We start from the raw sequence: 17,198 nt of genomic DNA on the forward strand, positions 1-17,198 counted from the left end.
GTTTTTAATCAGGTCTAGCTGATAAAAGCTGTTCTCGGGTCATAGATAACTGCCGAAATTAGAAATATCATATCCCTTTACTGATAATGTACCGAAGACATAACAAACATAACACCTGAGGAAAACATGGAAGTTGACTATTCCCAAAGGGTTAAAATGCTCCAGTGTAGTGTTTACAGATAAACTTGAAGATACAATTCACTTATCAAACAAAAATTAAACGAAATACCTCAAGTGAGTTGTTAACGGTAGCAATCAAGAAATATCTCAATATTGAATTTTTCATCCATCCCGAAACCACCATCGCGGATATGATACTAGTCGAAGTTGGTGTGATCTTAACCCTCCAGCAATTCAGGCACCACGTCCGAATTTAGCTTCATATTCCTTATGGTTCTGCACCAAACACAAGCTGCATAAGTATTCCAGAAGCTACCTATTCATTGATCTAATCCTTTTTGACTCGTCCATCCACCCTGTTTTGAGCTATGCTGTTTCATTCTCAGCTGTCTTCACGTGGTTGGCGTGCAAGTGTGTGACAAAAAGGGAGAGAGAGCGAGAGAGAGAGAGAGAGGCTTCGATTGACTCCATCCATCCGTGCACAAGCTCCATTCAGAAGTACACAGTCCATTGTAACAGCTAATCAGAGATGAGACTGGTTCAAGGGTATCCGTTGCACTAATTCTAAAATTTCAGGTAAATGAAGCTCCTCTATAGATGAGGTTGGATCAGTGGAACACATACCATGAATGTGGTAGAAATTGCTCTGCCATGCATGGCACCCTGACAACTGGCGGCGGATGCTGCACTGTCAAATCGGAGGTACACCGAACCAATGCTGTTCCTGCAAGAAAGAAAGTGCAAGGTGTAAGGACACACATACATACAAACATATTAAACAAAACCACAAGGTTCAAAACATATTGAATCACTGCTTCTAGCAGGAATCACAATTTTCTTAATTATCTATCTATCAATTGGTCACATTTGGACTGGGATGCTCTTAGCATGTTAGCCAGCATTTGATATTTCTTGCGATTCAGGAGACATGTAAGCATGAGAAGTAAGGTACCACCAACGCATAGACACGATACAACTGTCAAGTACGTAGATCACATGATTAAACAGCAGCAGTTTAACAACATGCATAAAACCAAAACATGGATAGGCATTATGACACATCTATCTTTGAACAACACCCAACATACTTTTCCACATAGATATGCTTGACAGAGTCAAACTTGGAACATTCTTCTTGAACATCTTGAATTTCCATATCAAAATCTGGTTGTCTGGAAAACATAGAAAGTCAGAGAAATGTCGGAAACATACTTGTATAAGAAGGTACTCCACATACCTCTGTTGGATCAAACATATTCCTCAATAATATGCATTCACTGGGCTGCACATTAGGCTCAATGGATGAAGCATGCTGTGCATTAAGAAGTGCTCCATTAACAATGGAGACTCCAAGTGACTCAGCAATACTGACAAATACAGGTACACATCAGATTAAGGGTCTAAGTAGCGACATGTAACATAAGTCTTAGTGACAGAAAGTGCACCTTGTTGCAGTTCCAGTGCGGTCAAGTTTCTGCATGAGAAGCATCGAGAGACTATATGAAAGCAAAGAATTCACAACTTATAAACTCCAAGACATTTAAGAAAATAGGCATTTAATGAAAAAATGGCTCACCAAACCACCACCGTCTTCATCATCAAAATCAGCAGCATTAGTTCCACTATCCTGCGGTCGGACGTGATCCATGACAGCTGAAACCTGTGACATCGTTACAAACATTATGAGACATTGAAGTCACTAAAGACCAAAGTGGAGGACTTCATTGAAAAGCCAAAAAAAATAAAACTCAACTAATAATGACTTATTGAAAGAATGTGTTACCACCTTGATAATCTGGCCGGCAATGTCCGACTTCCCATTTAAAGTTTGAGCTGCCTTTGCATGCTCAAGTTGTGCAAACTAACAAGTCAGAAAGCATATCAGTGAACAGCATATGCGATTGAACAAAATAGTAAACAGTTCACTCACTTGAACAAATCCATAACCTCTGCAGTGACCGGTCTCTAGATCCATTGGTAGTTGCACAAGCTCTACAGGTCCAAAAGGTTCAAAGATTGAAGGACACAAACAAGTTCTCACTTCACTTTGTGCAAAATCATGAAACATGTAATACCAAAAGATAGAAAGATCTTAAAAAACATAGATTATAAGTGCTCTGCAGTTGATATGGCAGAAAAAACGATCAGCATTGCATATGGTTATGAATTTTTTTTAACCAGACCACACTGTCTAAACTAGTAAATACTGATCGGTACATACTGGTCTAGGCGAAATCAAGTTCCATGCTTCATAACCAAATTTATCCATAACCACTCAATAACCTGAAAATTTTAACAAATTTTATGATTTTGTTCAGATCAGACAACATTTTTTTAAGAAACCATCAGAGATGGAAAATTTATAAAATCACTCGTGTACTATTTTTGCATAATTTTCCCCTTCAGATTTTGCATGAAAGGATATACCAAAATACCAAAACATTTATTTTCTCTACTTTCCGTGCAATTTTTAAAAGCAAGTATCTAGTTGTACAAACTTAAAAAACCAAAATTTTGCCCAGTTTCACATACAATACTGAATTTCGAATTTTAAATCTCAACAAGTTATTTCTGAATAGCAAAATTGTGATTGTGGTTTCACTGTAAACAATACATGCCAATACTCAAATCCAAGGGTCAGAAGAAGCTATACAAAATTAGTGTTCCAAGGCACCAAAGCTTCTGAATGAATGGTTGACAACCAACAAGAGACAAGATAGTCAATTACTTTGTGCAGAAAGTGTAGGAAAAAAATATAAATGCTGGAGAAAAATTCTGATGGATTCTTTCATGCATAAAAAGCATGTCCAGTTCCATTTTGGTTTTGGCTTTCAACAAAAAGTAATAGGCATTTTTGACAATAAAAGCTTGCTTTTCTAGCTTTTTACTAATAATATAATTCATATGCTACAAATATATATATATATATATATATATATATATATATATCCCAGGCAGTGACAAAAGCCTAAGGTTAGATACCCATGGGGCTAGTGGCTAGATTAAATACAACAGACAGGCAGATCGAAGAACCTCCCAGTGGGGCCAACAAGGCACATAAACAACCACCAGTAAGAACCACAAGAAAATTAAAAGCTTCAATACAAATTTGATCAATGTTGAAAATTTGTTTAATTGCACAACAGATAGTATCTTGATTCTTGCAAAATGAATCTCTAACAATAAAACATATTTAAAATGGTTTTCCAGTGTATCTAAGAAAGAGAAAAGTGCTAGAACCCGCATTTCTCTTTTTTCATTTTCAAACAAGAAACTTCTACAGAATGCCAAATTCTATTTGTCTGATCTATTTATGTGTGTTATAGGTATCTCCCCTTGTCATGTGCATTTAAGAAAGAGAAGCAGGTTTTGGGTTGGAAAGGGGGCCAGATAAAAATAAGGGAGGCCATTCAAAGAATATCATCCAATGTGGCATTCTTGCAAACTTGATTTATGGACCCATGAACAGTATCCACATATGAGTAACACAACATGATAGTTCTTCAAAAGAACTCTTGCACACAAAACATTATTTGTTGGAGAATGATGTACTTTGATTTTGTTGGAAAATTACAACCATGCATAGAATTTACAAGTTTGAACATGCAAAGAGGAGCCACTGTACACCATTACAACTAGTGTTTTAAACCATGGCCCCTATTAATGCCCCCTTAAATCATGTATACAAAAGTAGGTCAATCTATGATCTACAGTGGCAAGATCTAGCATAATCATGGTCTGAATTAAGTGTGAAAGTTGCACAAGGTTACAAAAATTTCCTTTTGGGAATTTATGCATGTATGCATGTGGATTCAAAGTTTACTAGTAATATAATTAACCATTTCGTGATTATGAAAAGTCCAGCCTTTAGTCACATTTACCTGACGCAATTGTTCCTCAGTCATGTTGAAGTGCAAGTTTCCAACATAAAGTTTCCTTTCAGCACGTGCCCCAGTGGCTCCAGCCCCTGCAGTAGTCGACTGAACAAGGTTCTTTTCAGCTTCAGATGGTTTGACCATTACAGGTTGGCCAAGAAGAAGCTGACCAGATAGTGCAATAGCTTGTGGCACTGACATCACATCATCAAACTCGATATAGCTGCAATCCCATCATATACAAACATATAGTGAGTCCCTATAAATCTTGAATGACGTGTCCAAACAGAAAACCAAAGATTTTTGAGACCATAAACATCAAAATTGTACCAACTACTTCAAGCTTTATTCTAAAAATGGCTTATGTAAATATTAATACAATAATCAACAAAGAAAAAACGAAGTTAACTCTTGCATGTGTCATCCTAAAATTATTTATTGATTTATAAGGGAGACTTTGCATGTGCAATCCCAAAAAGGTGTTGCACTCGAATGTATGAACTACTAAAATATTATTAACATGTTAAGTGCATTGCAAAGGTGCATCAGGTTCTACCAAAGCAAGTCTTAGCCAAAAACATTTTCATCTAAGCCTTGAATTAGAAGGAATATAAAATAATTTTATACATTAACACATTAACTCAAGCCTGCACTTAGTCCTTGCCTTGCAATCAACATGTACCCTTTGATTCTTCTTATTTGCATATAGATGCTTAAATCTCTAAGCAAAGAGATTTTAGGCATCCATTCATTTTACTTATTTATGGTAATAAGACAACAGTGGAGACTAAATAATTTACATTCCTGGACCTTGTCCTAAAATAGACATATAATTTCGAGCTATACAATATATTGCTTCTCATCTTGATCATTTTTGTTGTATACCTTAACCATCCATCTTCATGAAAATTTGATGATCACCCATCTAATAGTGAACTTCCATCTACAAAGGCATGACTCTTAAACCCTTGAGATCACATCAGATAAAGATTGTTAATACAAATGGAATAAGAGATTGGTTACCTAATGAATGAAAGGAGACTGAAGGAATGGTTTTGAGCATGACTCTTAAACCCTTGAGATCACATCAGATAAAGATTGTTAATATAAATGGAATAAGAGATTGGTTACCTAATGAATAAAAGGTGAAGTAATGGTTTTGAACAATTATATACCACTAATAATGAAGCTTCGCTTGAGGAATACTAGTGCAAAATGATCTCATATAATTGCCCAAAACAAGCCAATATGAGATATAATGGGCATAAGAGAGTTGATTGTGAAAAACACCCAACCCAGATTATATCCTTTCAGGTTGCAGAATAAAACTGCAATCACCATATAGAAACTATAAATAATTTTGAATGTTTACTTGAACTAGGCAGTTCAAAATAGCTAACCGAAATTCGTAAAAGGGAAAGCTATTGATGTTACTTCCATGTGCAAGTTTATCATGCAACTGTTATACTAGCTATAACATTTGATATGCTTCTTAAAATATAAATACAAGGTCCTACATCTAATTTGTATTCTAAATATTGCATGGAACAACATGAATATTTATGTTTTTCGTCTCTAAAACCGAGTGCAATTAGAGTACATCGATATTAAACAAGCATTATGGATGGATCTTGGATATCATCACATCAGTCACACACATAATGGTAGAATTGTAACAAGTACACAAAGATACAAACACAATGCTATGCAATCAATTCATTTCAACTTAATTAACAAAAAAATAAGGTATTGATATGATTAGAATACATCCATCAACAGACTAGGCTGGTTGCACATGACTAAAGCAAAATAAAGAGTAAAGAAGAGAATCAAGAGTGATCAAAAGCATGCAGGTCATGCAAATAACATACTGTTGGTTGGTGATGATTTTCATTCAATATTATCCTATCATACACTTATATAGCTAGTGATCACAAACCCTCATATAATATTCCCTTCAAAGTTCAAACAATGGGATAACTGTAGAACTGCATATCAAATGGCTACAAATGAGCAGCTATGAAGATCATAAGTTGGCCACGGGAGAACAGTGAAGTTCCTCTTGAACTGAGGACTGATGGAAATGACTTGTAATATCAATAGGGCACAAATATAACAAGCACTATATCTGGTTAATGGTGAGAGCTTTGCTTTACACATAAATGGGACAGGCATCCTGTTATTTGGAAGTGAGGCAATTCAAATGGAACAAATTTAATCAAGATAAAGGGATATGGTCAAGTGATGCCAATGGAAATCTATGGATGAATAAAGATGGCCCAGCAGGGACATAAATGGGCACCAGAAAAAGACAACCAAACCACTTTTTGTTTAATATGGTGTGTATATATGTATCAAGATTAATTTATCATTTAGCACATCAATAGACACCTGTATCTTCTCTTTTGTCACCACAAGCAATTTAGCTGTGCAGTGTTTGTCAACATTCAATAGAAAGTACCTGGAGCAATCACCAAAGACAAACTCCAAACTTCACAGGAAAGTAGCATAACCTTGAAACCAAGAGTAGATTGTAAGTCATTACAAATAACATATATATGCTCTTCTAAAAGCAGATGGTCATTCAGCAATGTACTGTTAAAATACAAATTTGCAACAATCTCATATGCCAACTCAGTGAATTTTTCAAGTCAATGTAAATTAAATGAATCATGTGAAACTTTAGCAAGCGACTACATTAAAAAATGAGCTCAATGTGCTATTGCAAATTTGAAAAAAAAAAAAACAACAGAAGCATACCCCACTCCTTTCGACCTTCTTGAATTATGATCCATGATCAATCTGACATCCCTCACCTGAAAACTAAAAAATGTGTTAAAAATGCATTCCCTCACCTTAATGACATGAGTTACAGCATGGGTCAACATGCTCATTACAGTTTAAACCAACAACGGAAGCAATCAAATTTCTACTTATTACCAAACTAGTCAAATAAGAGCATGTGGGGCAACAACAAAGCCTCATTGAAGTCAGGCATCCCGAATATGAGACAAGTGAATTTTAATGACATTCAACAATACTGTATTGGGCCATGACCTGTATACTTAAGTTCCAATTTCCTCATGCTGGAACTATATAAAGAGCAAATTGCACAAAAGTGGGATGTTCACAATGGTAATATGTAAATACCTTCATTGTATATAGTATGCAAATTCAACGATCTACATATGTTTTTTGTATGCTATAACAAAACATGCAGCTAAACTTAATCAATTGCATAACAAGCATCAATTTATTGTCTCCTTTATGGCAATTATAAACAAAAAGAAACATAACCTTTCCCGCTTGCGAGAAAAATTCATAAACATCTCTTTCAGTCACCTTCAATGGCATCTGCAATTTGCAAAGTAAACAAATCAGAAACATATCATGTGTCCATGAATGAAAAGTTACTTCTTGAAAAAAGAAAAGAAAATTTTATCTGCACACCTGATATGCAAAGACAGTTCTCTGGTCCCTTTCTGGATCAGCTTCAGGTTCCATCAATTCTTTTCCTTCTTTAGATCTCCTACATGAAAGATACACTTAAACAGATCAAAATGAAATTTCTAGGATGTCTCTTGTTAAAAGTTTGCCTCACCTTTTACAAAGCGCTATTGCATGGATCCTTGACATCTAAAATCAGGAAAAGCATCAGCCAAACCACTATCAAGGGCCAAATTTGTGTATGCCAATACAATATACATGCAGTTCCATATTGCAATTCAAGGCATGTATTTCCTAAAGATGTATATTATATTAAAATAATATGTAATGATAATATTATTACCATACCTAATTTGCAAACAGATTAGTTTGTATGCTATCTTTACAATATTTAAGCATCATAATATCCAAGAATACATTTGATCAAGAATTTGTCCATATATCACATCCATATCAGCATTCCTAAACATATACTTTGATCCAACTATCTGCCAAACATAGTTTATTTTGGACAAGGTGATGATGTCATGTGAGACTATTTGCCCCCTATATATGTGTGTATATATATATATATATCTTGAGTGTGATGCCGAGAGGCTTTAGGGATCGGGAAATTTGTGTAGTTAGTAAACAACATGTCAAAAATATTAGTATCAATATTGTTTTAACTTTCAGAAATAAAATGAAAAAATAGTTACATTCATGTGTAATAAGAGGATTTGAAAAAAAAAAAAAAAGGTACACACATGACCAAAGAGATAAAATGGTGTGACTTAACTTGGACGTGTATTTGCATGATCTCTACACTTGTAAAAATGCTGACATGATATTTTTTGGGGAAAACATTTTAAAAACAAAATACTCACCCCTAATGGCCAAGGACAACAAAATCACACTATCATAAGCTTTAGAGCATATGTTGAACGTAATGGAAAAAAGGGTGCATCGATCATCCAACTCTCATGCTAAGATGGTGTTGTAAGCTTCAACATAAAAAGCTTTACTCTCAAGCACGCTCACATTATAATAATAAATGGTATTGATGTAAGGAGAGGGAAATAGACATACAAACTTTTTCTATAATCAATGAAAAATCATGGCTCTTAGTCAAGCCGGTGATATCAACCGTAGAAAATCTCAATAATGAAAAAGACACTTGTATCAAGCCCAGACAGTCAAGCCCATAGCGGTCGTTATTTTAGTCTATTTTTGAACATGAACAACTAGACCCTAGAACACAGCTTTACAACATCGCAGAAACACCATGTCCAATCATGTAAAAGCTGCATCCTTTGCTCTTCCCACTATCACTTGGAACCGTAATCACCAAACAAAGTTTCAATATCGCCATAATTCCAAATAACATCCAACTTATCCATACAACATATGAAAATCAACTTCCTTGGTTGTAATGGGGTCAAAATTACTGACATTGCAAAAGTACCTATTAGGTGTCAGGAGTGTCCATAATATACATAATTCAAAATTTTCAAACTTAAAAATGCATGCATGGTTTAGTTAAAACTAAGTACTGATCCTTGATTATTATATTTAATTCCCTTCTCCAAAAGACACCTCCTAGGTACACAAGTCTAGGCAAACAAATGTGTGTAAATAGTAAATAAGAGTCATTTGTCAAGATGCATTCACCAGCATGACCAAGCTGCTATCATGGTGAATTATCTAGTACAATAATAAGTGTTCTGAAGCCCTTGCTGACACTGAGAATCAAACTCTAGTTTCCATAGCTCCCAAATGTCCACAAAACACCCCACAGAGTGCAATCAAGCAGACAAAATTCCAATGGCATTTGGCATCAAAGAAAAAACAAGCTGAACATGTTTGATGTGCTGCAGCTGGTACGATTGACACTATTTGTCATTGATTCCCTTTAATATGTGGTTCCTTATTTACAATTAATAAAGATTAGAGATAATAATTTAGGATCTCAATCGCCACAAAAGATCCATATAGCCGACCTCAAATAATTAGGACTTCTGGTTTTGTTGTTGTTGTTATAGAAATAAGGCCTTAGGATGTGCTTGAGATTAATCAGGATGCCTAAAGATAAAACCTCTAAAGAGCTACTTTAAGCCATTATTTCTATTCTGATCTGCACCAAGCTATAATCATCGCAAAATGAGAAATCCGATACATCACATTCTGTGGACCTCATGCATCAAAACCCCAATTCATGGCAATCCCAGTAACACGTATTTCAAAGAATAAAAAAAACGCATCAAAAGCGGAAGGAAAGAAAGTGATGATACCTGCTTTCCCTTTCTCTTATCTCCCTCTCAAGTTCTCGTTCCCTCGCCCTCTCTCTACTCCTTGCTCTCTCCAATTCCCTGTCAACTCCCCCATCGTGTCTTCTCGACCGGCTACTACTACGCCGTTCGCTCTCCCGATCTCTGTAGCCCCTCTCGCGGCTGCGGTGATCCCGACCCTTGTCGCGATCCTCCCCGTCCCGGCTACTGCGCCGGCGATCCCGATCATCGCGGTCGTCCCTGTCGCCGTTCTCCTCCCCCGTCCTGGATCTCTTGGACAACCGGCCATCCTCGCCACCGTCGCGCTCGCGGTGGTGCCGGGAGCTCGAGCGCTCATTCTCCTTCCGCATCCGCGGCTCCACCACCGCCTTCTCCAGGTATTCGCACTCCTCGAAGACAGAAAACCCTCAAGAACGCGATCGAATACGAAAAGGCGCGCTACCCACGGACTATCTATATGCGTGCGTTCACGTGTTGCGCACGCGATAGGAAGCTGGTATTCACGTGTCTTCCACGTGACTGGAGAGGCTAGGATTTTGCGGAAGGATAAAATTAAAGGAAAATGAGATTAATGGTGAAAAAATTAGGACATAAAAGATCCAAAAATAATTTTATTGCATTAAAGTAATCCTCCATGCTGTGGAATTTGATGGTTCAAATCTCACCTGAAGCTAAAATATGGTTAATTTAAGGTTAATAATTCTAATTCAAAATTTCTCTAAATGTCGAATGCAACATTATGTAACTCAAACCTTTTTTTTTTTTTTTTGGAATTAAATCCATGCCAAAATTCAGTGACATTCATTTCTCCTGCCAATGTATTTTATTTTCGTATTGATAAAAAATTAATCCGCTTTCTGATTAAGCTCTAAATTGATAGTAAGATGAAGGATTGAATTTTGTGTTCACTATTCATCTTTTATATAACAAAATCAACTTGTTAATTCGAGTAAAATCAACTTAATTGTTTTTTTGTCCTTTTGTTCCCCTGAGAAAGAATAATTATGAGGCATCAAAAGAAAGGAAAATTACATAGTACAACACGCGCACATGCAGACCCTTCAGGAAGAGCATTGGAACGGAACCGACGCTCGGCTTCAGCTGTCCCCAGAAGATGACGGAGGAAACTGGCTTGAATGAGTCCATGATGTCTCAGGAAACCCCGACGCCCCGCCCCAGATCATCTGCCGCTCCGTTGGTGTGCTCGAAGCGTAGGATGGAGGATAAGAGGAGGAGGAGGAGGAAGAAGGAGAGATAACAGTCGAAGATGGAACGGAGTTGGCGTGAAAGGACGAGGCAGGCAGAGAACTGCTGTCGTTCACGCCAGAGTGCACGAACGGGTCCAACAGGCTCGCCGGAGGGAGCCTCTGGTACTCCGCGGCGCCCTGCAGGAGCCTCGAGTACGCCAAGTAGTCGCTTACGGCGCCGGAAGAGGTAGCGGGGGAGTTGGACGGCGGCACCTGCGCCGCCAGAGCGACGGAGTGGGACGGCTGAAGGCGGACGTTCTCGGGGAAGTTGAGCTTGGCTCTGCTGCCACGGAAGCGGAGGGCGGCCTCGTCGTACGCCCGCGCCGCCTCCTCGGCCGTCTCGAAGGTCCCCAGCCATACCCGAGCAGCCTTGTAGGGGTCGCGGATCTCGGCCGCCCATTTGCCCCACGGCCGCTGCCGGACGCCGCGATACTTCCTTTTCGGCGCCGCCCTTTCCCTTTCCTCTTGGTTCGAGGAAGCAGGGGAGGCCTCCTCCATGGCTGCTGCTGCTGCAGGAGCAGGGGATTGCAGCATCGGCAGAAATGCTTGTGGATACTGCTCCACTGCTGTAGATCAAATAAGCATAGAGAATGAGTGGAATCTCCACTAGGAAGGCAGGGAGGGAGACACAGTAGCCACACTACCGATTTGTGTTTGGAGATGGGAGTCTATATGTTTCAATAAGAACACGAAAGAGATGAAAGCATGCATGTTCAGAGAATGTGATGGTTCACATTTGATTTCATTCACAAAGGAGAGAACAACAAAAGTCCGCAGTTAGAGATCGTAAATGACATCTGCAGATGCTGCTATTTTCATGTGTATTGAGGAAGGAGAAGAACACAGAGTCAAGCGCAGATGCTGCTACTACTGCATGTACATTAAGAAAAGTGATGAACGCAGTAGTTTGCATACAAGAAGTACATGAAATCATAGAAGAAGAAGATGAGCCAAACAATACATGAACACAAAACCAAGAAGTAGAAGCAACAGCAGGAACACCAACAGGATTCAAACAGAGGTCACATGAAATCACAAGATGAGAAACAAAACAAACGGATGAGAAGTAGAACAACACCTGCAACATCGGGTGATGCTCCGCCGTAGTAGCTCCCGAACTCGCCAAGACATCGGTAGTACCTCAGTGCCAGGTGAGACGGCAGCTCCGGTCTCGTTCTCGTCTGACTACTTGCGCCGCCACTTTGACCACCGGTCGATGGCGAGGAATACGACGGAGGAGGAGAAAAGATGTAAGAGAACGGCGAGGAAGAAGAGACGGCCGACATGGAGTCCACAGCCATCGGAACTGGCCTCGGCCTCTGCTCGCCGGCCATGACGCGTGTCAGGGCCGAGACCATGGTGGATGTCTCCCGAGAGCGGCGATGACCCGAAAGCAACGCCGCCTGGGCCGTCACCGAAGAATACATCATCCCCGCCGCCGCCGCGTCCTCTTCCATCTCATCGCTCCCCGCCGCAGCGAAGCTGCCGTCCGACGACTGGTGTGGGTTCGCCACTTTTAGACACATGCATGAAATCACTCCTCGAACTCCTCCTCCTTCAGGGAGATGAAGACATCAGCTTATATAAAGAGACACACAAAGTGGATTCGAACTCACGCGGCCCATTAAACAACCATCGGATTGGCACACGTGCCCGCCGAAATTTCTTGGCCGTGTTCTCATGACGCCGAGCTGCGGGTGGAGGAGATAAGCATGGCTCCTGCGTTAACCGAGCCTGCATGCCTTCACGGCGATCTTATCTACAACAAGACACTCCATAAAACGAATGGGGGAAGTGTGAAGGAAAGAATAAGCCGTTCACACAACCTTTGACCGGTGAGGTTGCGTCAGAGGAAGGAGTAGGTGGTGTTGTGTGATGGGGCTGATGGAGAGATGAGAGAGAAGAGAATTTGGATCGGACTTTGTGTTGCCGACACGAAGGTGGTCCGTTCACTAATTGTTCTGTGGAGTGAGATTAAGCACGATTAGCTTCTTCTACGTGCAGATTATGCTGCCTTGAGGTTCAATGGTTGAGCTCTGTTATCTCCCTTGTTCCTCTGTTTTGCATGTGATTTCTCCTTTAATTATATATTATCCTTTATAGTTACTTATAAAAATAAAACATAAAACTTTAATTCTCATCAAACATAAAACATAAAATTTCATCATAAATAAAAAGGGTAAAAAAATAATTTTATAGAAATTTTTACCTTCCTCCCCTAGTGACGGTAGGCCATCGACGATGTTCGTAGTATGCAAGGTCGACGATGCTAGTGGCACGTGAGGCCAATAACGTGCAAGGGGAAAGGGGAATAGGACTTATACCGAGAAGGTGTGTGGAGCGATTCTCGATCTTGTCGATCATATTGCGCATGTCGGAGAAATGAGATAGCAGGAGGTGCCTCCTACACTCCGCCGTAGGACTCCCTCTTGGAGTCCACCCGCATAAGCAAGTGGTAGAATTCCATCACTTTTGGTACCTGTCTCACACTTATTGTCGTTAACCTAGAACCCAGTATTGACGACGGGGAGGTAGAGGCCAAGGAGGTGACCAAGCTCTACCTTGTGGTGCGTATTTTCCCAATGGGGCTAGCGATGGAATCGGCGGGAGGCACATCAAGTTTGGGCCTTTGCTTATTGCAATGCGGGACGTGATACGAGAAGAAGATGTGAAGTTGACGTGCGAGAGTGGTGTTCCAAAGGGGATTTGGGAGTTGGCCTCATGCACCACCAGCCTTGCGTGCCTCTGATGATGCTGCCGATGGTATACCATTTATGAAATTATTTTCTATCCTTTTCATTCACATTGAAATTGATGACGTTAGGAGAATTATGGTTAAATGTTTTACTTTCGTATAAGTATAGAGATTCAATCGAAATACTAATCCTATATAACTAGTAATCTATAAATTAGATTAGATGAATGTTTGTGTCACGGGCGACCTTCCAAATCAAATAAAATCAAAACAAGGTCTCTGTCGGTCAATGATCACTAGGCCAAATCAGATGATTGCACCATCGCCATCATCAAAATTATAATCTCAAAGACACCGGTCACGCACCAATCAAAGCGGTCGACCACGACGTCTCCTCATCGTCTCCCTCCCATGTGTTTCCTACCCTTTGACGAGCAATAAAAATGGCATCGCTTCGTCCTCAAGCATTAGATTAATCGTGCGGTGGGCCAAACAATGCATGGCCACTTCTGACGAGTTGAGACACTTATGTGATAGCATTGTTCTCGGAAAAGAAGGGCACTGAACATTCTCAATGGAGGAAAAGACTATGGTCCACAAAGGCCATGATCTTCGCATGGTAGGTGATGCATGTGTGTTTTTCTTGACCTAATCAACACATGTTAATGGATTTGATAGTCATGTAGAGACAAGTTCGTATATCCAAATCGATTTCTCTCGTAACATTCGGAGAACAAGTTAGGGTTTGGCACTTAAAGAATGATGGGGATGATGATAATTTCGGATATGCCATCGCACGAATCACGAGGAGCGGTAGGTTGGGCGTGTCAAATCACGATGACTCAATCTGGGAGGAGCGCCTTTTTACTCGTTGGCGACACGTGTCACGCGACGGAGGGAGGCGCACCCAATCGTATCGTGTCTCACATTCCACGTGCGGGAATTGGAAGCTCGGATGGCGACGGTCAGTTGGTGTGATGCGAGACTTGTCCTCACATCTCACATGCACATGACGATGAATAGGGAATGAGTTGTTGTGACTTGAACTTTGATTTTTTTTTATTTATTTAAATAATATATAAAAATGAAAAAAATTATTTAATGCATTATGGATCGAAGGGAACACAAAGTTTGATTATATATATATATATATATATATATAATATCTTTTTTTTTTGAAAGAAAATAATATATTAAGAAAGAGAATTATTATAAAACCATTATTCGATTATATTTGGCATGATTAGCTAACCAATGAACACATTAATGTGAATCACTTTCCGAGCTTGAAGCTTATTTAAAAGACCAAAAAGGTTTCTAGTTAGGTTAGTAAACCTCCATGATGATTTGTGTCTTCTTAGGTAAGCAAACTAATACGATAGCATACGAAGCATGGTTAAAAATGCCATTGATATTAATTTTAAATAGCAATATATTGAGACTTACCACTTTCTATGTCCCTACATGACGTGGAATCCATAGCTTTAATTTTAAGTAGTAAGATCTTTAAGACTTATCCCTCCCTACATGATGTGGAATCCATCGCCTTAAATGGAGGAGAATAACTACGAACCAGACAAGAAGCTTCTCAAATACATTATAAAATACGAGTGAGAGGCTCACGTTTTCTTCCCTTCGGTGCAATGTGTTTGCACACATTCCTCTCTCTCTCTCTCTCTCTCTCTCTCTCTCTCTCTCTCTCTCTCTATTATAAACATGTTCTTGTGATGACGAGGGTTGGCATGAGAAGGCTAAAAGGAGTTAGGTTGTCGGGAGCGCAATCTTGGGATCAGGGAAAGTAAAATGCATCTCACACCAACTTTATTGATTGCTTCTCACGCCAACTTGATTGAACTATGGAAAAGGATAGAAGAGATTATTATGTATGTACTAAGTTAAAAGCTTCTCATGGTTTATATAAGTCACTACCTATCACGAGGTCTTAGTGCTCTTTCAGGGGGGACTTAAACCATGAAGTGTTCATGCTTATAACCTAAAGAGTTAAAATGTATGTACATGTTGGTTTATCATCTATATAGTTTTAAGGTTTCAAATTGTGATCGAGATAACTCGAGTGACTTCGTCTGTTATAAATTAAAAATTATAATCATAGCGGCAAAGTTATCATTATCATTCTGTTTAAAAGAATAAGCCATTCATTAGATGAGACATATGAGTGGTGATCTATGTAAGATTTAAATATAATCTTTTGCTCTAATATTATCTTAGTTTCACCAGAAGTTCAAGTGAACAAGATGAAACATGAACTATTAGGTTCTTTGGCTGATGGTTTGCAGCAGGGACTCGGGAGGACTTGGATTTTGTTTCTTTTGGGGGCAGGTTGGAGAGAGAGAGAGAGAGAGAGAGAGAGAGAGAGAGATTGGACTAACTTGGATTGCTGGGGCCCATGAAGTGACTCCATGACCCATGCAAAAGTCAAAGTGGAAATCCAGTGTTCCAAAGTGTCTTAGAGCCTGCAACTTCCAAGTCAAAACCGAATCCCAAAGCTGCCACAATGTCTAACCTTTGACATAATTCTCTTCATGTGTTGAGGATGCAGAAGCAGTTTTCTGCCCTTCACATGAGAACTGGTTTGATATCTTTACAGGAAGGAAGGGGATTCAAGAGAATGATAGTTGAGGGTTTAGACCATCAAGGAAGTCATCTACCTAATTTGGATATCTCAAATCTAATTAATTGTACATGAGATTGAGAACTAATACAATGTAAAAATTTAAACTGGCACACATGAATATTTTTTAACATCTTTTATTTTATTATATCGATTAATTATGTTTCCTTTATTTTTGAGGGCTCGGACTATTCGTCTATATCTATCGGTAACAAGTCATGCCATAAAACTTAGGTTGCTCGGATTGTTTGGCTAATTTGCCTAACGTAATTGATATACCTATACAAATTAAAATTTAAATTATTAAGTAACATATAATATTCCGTATATGTCATCTAACTCTTTCAATATATACATGAATGAACATTTTCAGCAAAACCTTAGAACTCCATGTTGCATTTATTCAGCCAATGGAATTTTGGTGGTGGATTAGTAGTTCAACCTTCAATTCACCAGCTTCAAACCAGGCATGTCTCAAGTCAAAGTTTGAAACAAAACAAAAGGCAGTGCTTCGTCAAAACTGCTACTCCTTCTTCTTTCAGAGTCAACATTGCAGACTAAGGCCATCATCAGGCAATAAGTACTAGCAAATGCTGTCTTCTGCAGGGTAGAAATTTCACTCGGTTTCAACACCAGTTATTATAGTGAGGTAAGAGAATCTACCAACAGGAATGGTTCAATGTCAATGCCTGTCGTCTTCGAAGGCCTCGAATTGGCGGCGCTTACACTTGCTAGAATCTAGAGCAGTCGAGTCAAACGAAATGATGCCACACCATTCTTGATCGGAGCTTCGAGGTCTCAGACAATGATGCCAAAGTCAACGGTAGGTTTGTTCCATTATGCGACAAAGAAATAGTCACGCATATGATTGTTTTACTCAGAAGCCAATGAGAATGATCTCCGAGAAGCTTTTGG

General features: G+C 39.2%; 3 protein-coding genes across 7 annotated transcripts; all 3 read right to left on the minus strand.

Annotated features, from left to right (window-relative positions):
• Window positions 1-116: 116 nt before the first annotated feature.
• On the minus strand, window positions 117-10,141 carry LOC103994289 (uncharacterized). Of its 4 annotated transcripts, none has more exons than XM_065120234.1 (13): window positions 9,713-10,141; window positions 7,446-7,524; window positions 7,293-7,349; window positions 6,756-6,811; window positions 4,166-4,218; window positions 4,002-4,100; window positions 2,051-2,112; window positions 1,907-1,981; window positions 1,697-1,780; window positions 1,566-1,616; window positions 1,358-1,487; window positions 745-1,292; window positions 117-396 (listed from the first exon to the last, which is right to left on the minus strand). In XM_065120234.1, the coding sequence occupies exons 1-6, from the start codon at window positions 10,057-10,059 to the stop codon at window positions 4,060-4,062; spliced, it is 633 nt and encodes a 210-aa protein (XP_064976306.1). In that variant the 5' UTR covers window positions 10,060-10,141; the 3' UTR covers window positions 117-396; window positions 745-1,292; window positions 1,358-1,487; window positions 1,566-1,616; window positions 1,697-1,780; window positions 1,907-1,981; window positions 2,051-2,112; window positions 4,002-4,059. The 4 variants fall into 4 exon arrangements, with proteins under 4 accessions (XP_064976306.1, XP_064976307.1, XP_064976303.1 ...); XM_065120235.1 differs by adding an exon at window positions 7,597-7,631 and having other exon boundaries at window positions 4,002-4,218; window positions 9,713-9,850; XM_065120231.1 differs by having other exon boundaries at window positions 4,002-4,218.
• Window positions 355-1,789, minus strand: LOC135619523 (uncharacterized). Its single transcript, XM_065121624.1, has 6 exons — window positions 1,697-1,789; window positions 1,566-1,594; window positions 1,374-1,487; window positions 1,209-1,292; window positions 745-844; window positions 355-396 (listed from the first exon to the last, which is right to left on the minus strand). Exons 1-6 carry the CDS (start codon window positions 1,787-1,789, stop codon window positions 355-357), a joined length of 462 nt encoding a protein of 153 aa, XP_064977696.1.
• Window positions 10,142-10,698: 557 nt separating the features above from the next.
• Window positions 10,699-12,705, minus strand: LOC135618864 (ethylene-responsive transcription factor ABR1-like). 2 transcript variants are annotated; one of them, XM_065120230.1, is made up of 3 exons: window positions 12,590-12,705; window positions 12,035-12,511; window positions 10,699-11,519 (listed from the first exon to the last, which is right to left on the minus strand). In XM_065120230.1, the coding sequence occupies exons 1-3, from the start codon at window positions 12,636-12,638 to the stop codon at window positions 10,807-10,809; spliced, it is 1,239 nt and encodes a 412-aa protein (XP_064976302.1). In that variant the 5' UTR covers window positions 12,639-12,705; the 3' UTR covers window positions 10,699-10,806. The 2 variants fall into 2 exon arrangements, with proteins under 2 accessions (XP_064976302.1, XP_064976301.1); XM_065120229.1 differs by having other exon boundaries at window positions 10,699-11,522.
• Between the last annotated feature and the right edge of the window lie 4,493 nt (window positions 12,706-17,198).

Source organism: Musa acuminata, chromosome BXJ2-8, assembly GCF_036884655.1.
Source record: "Musa acuminata AAA Group cultivar baxijiao chromosome BXJ2-8, Cavendish_Baxijiao_AAA, whole genome shotgun sequence".
Classification (NCBI taxonomy): domain Eukaryota; kingdom Viridiplantae; phylum Streptophyta; class Magnoliopsida; order Zingiberales; family Musaceae; genus Musa; species Musa acuminata.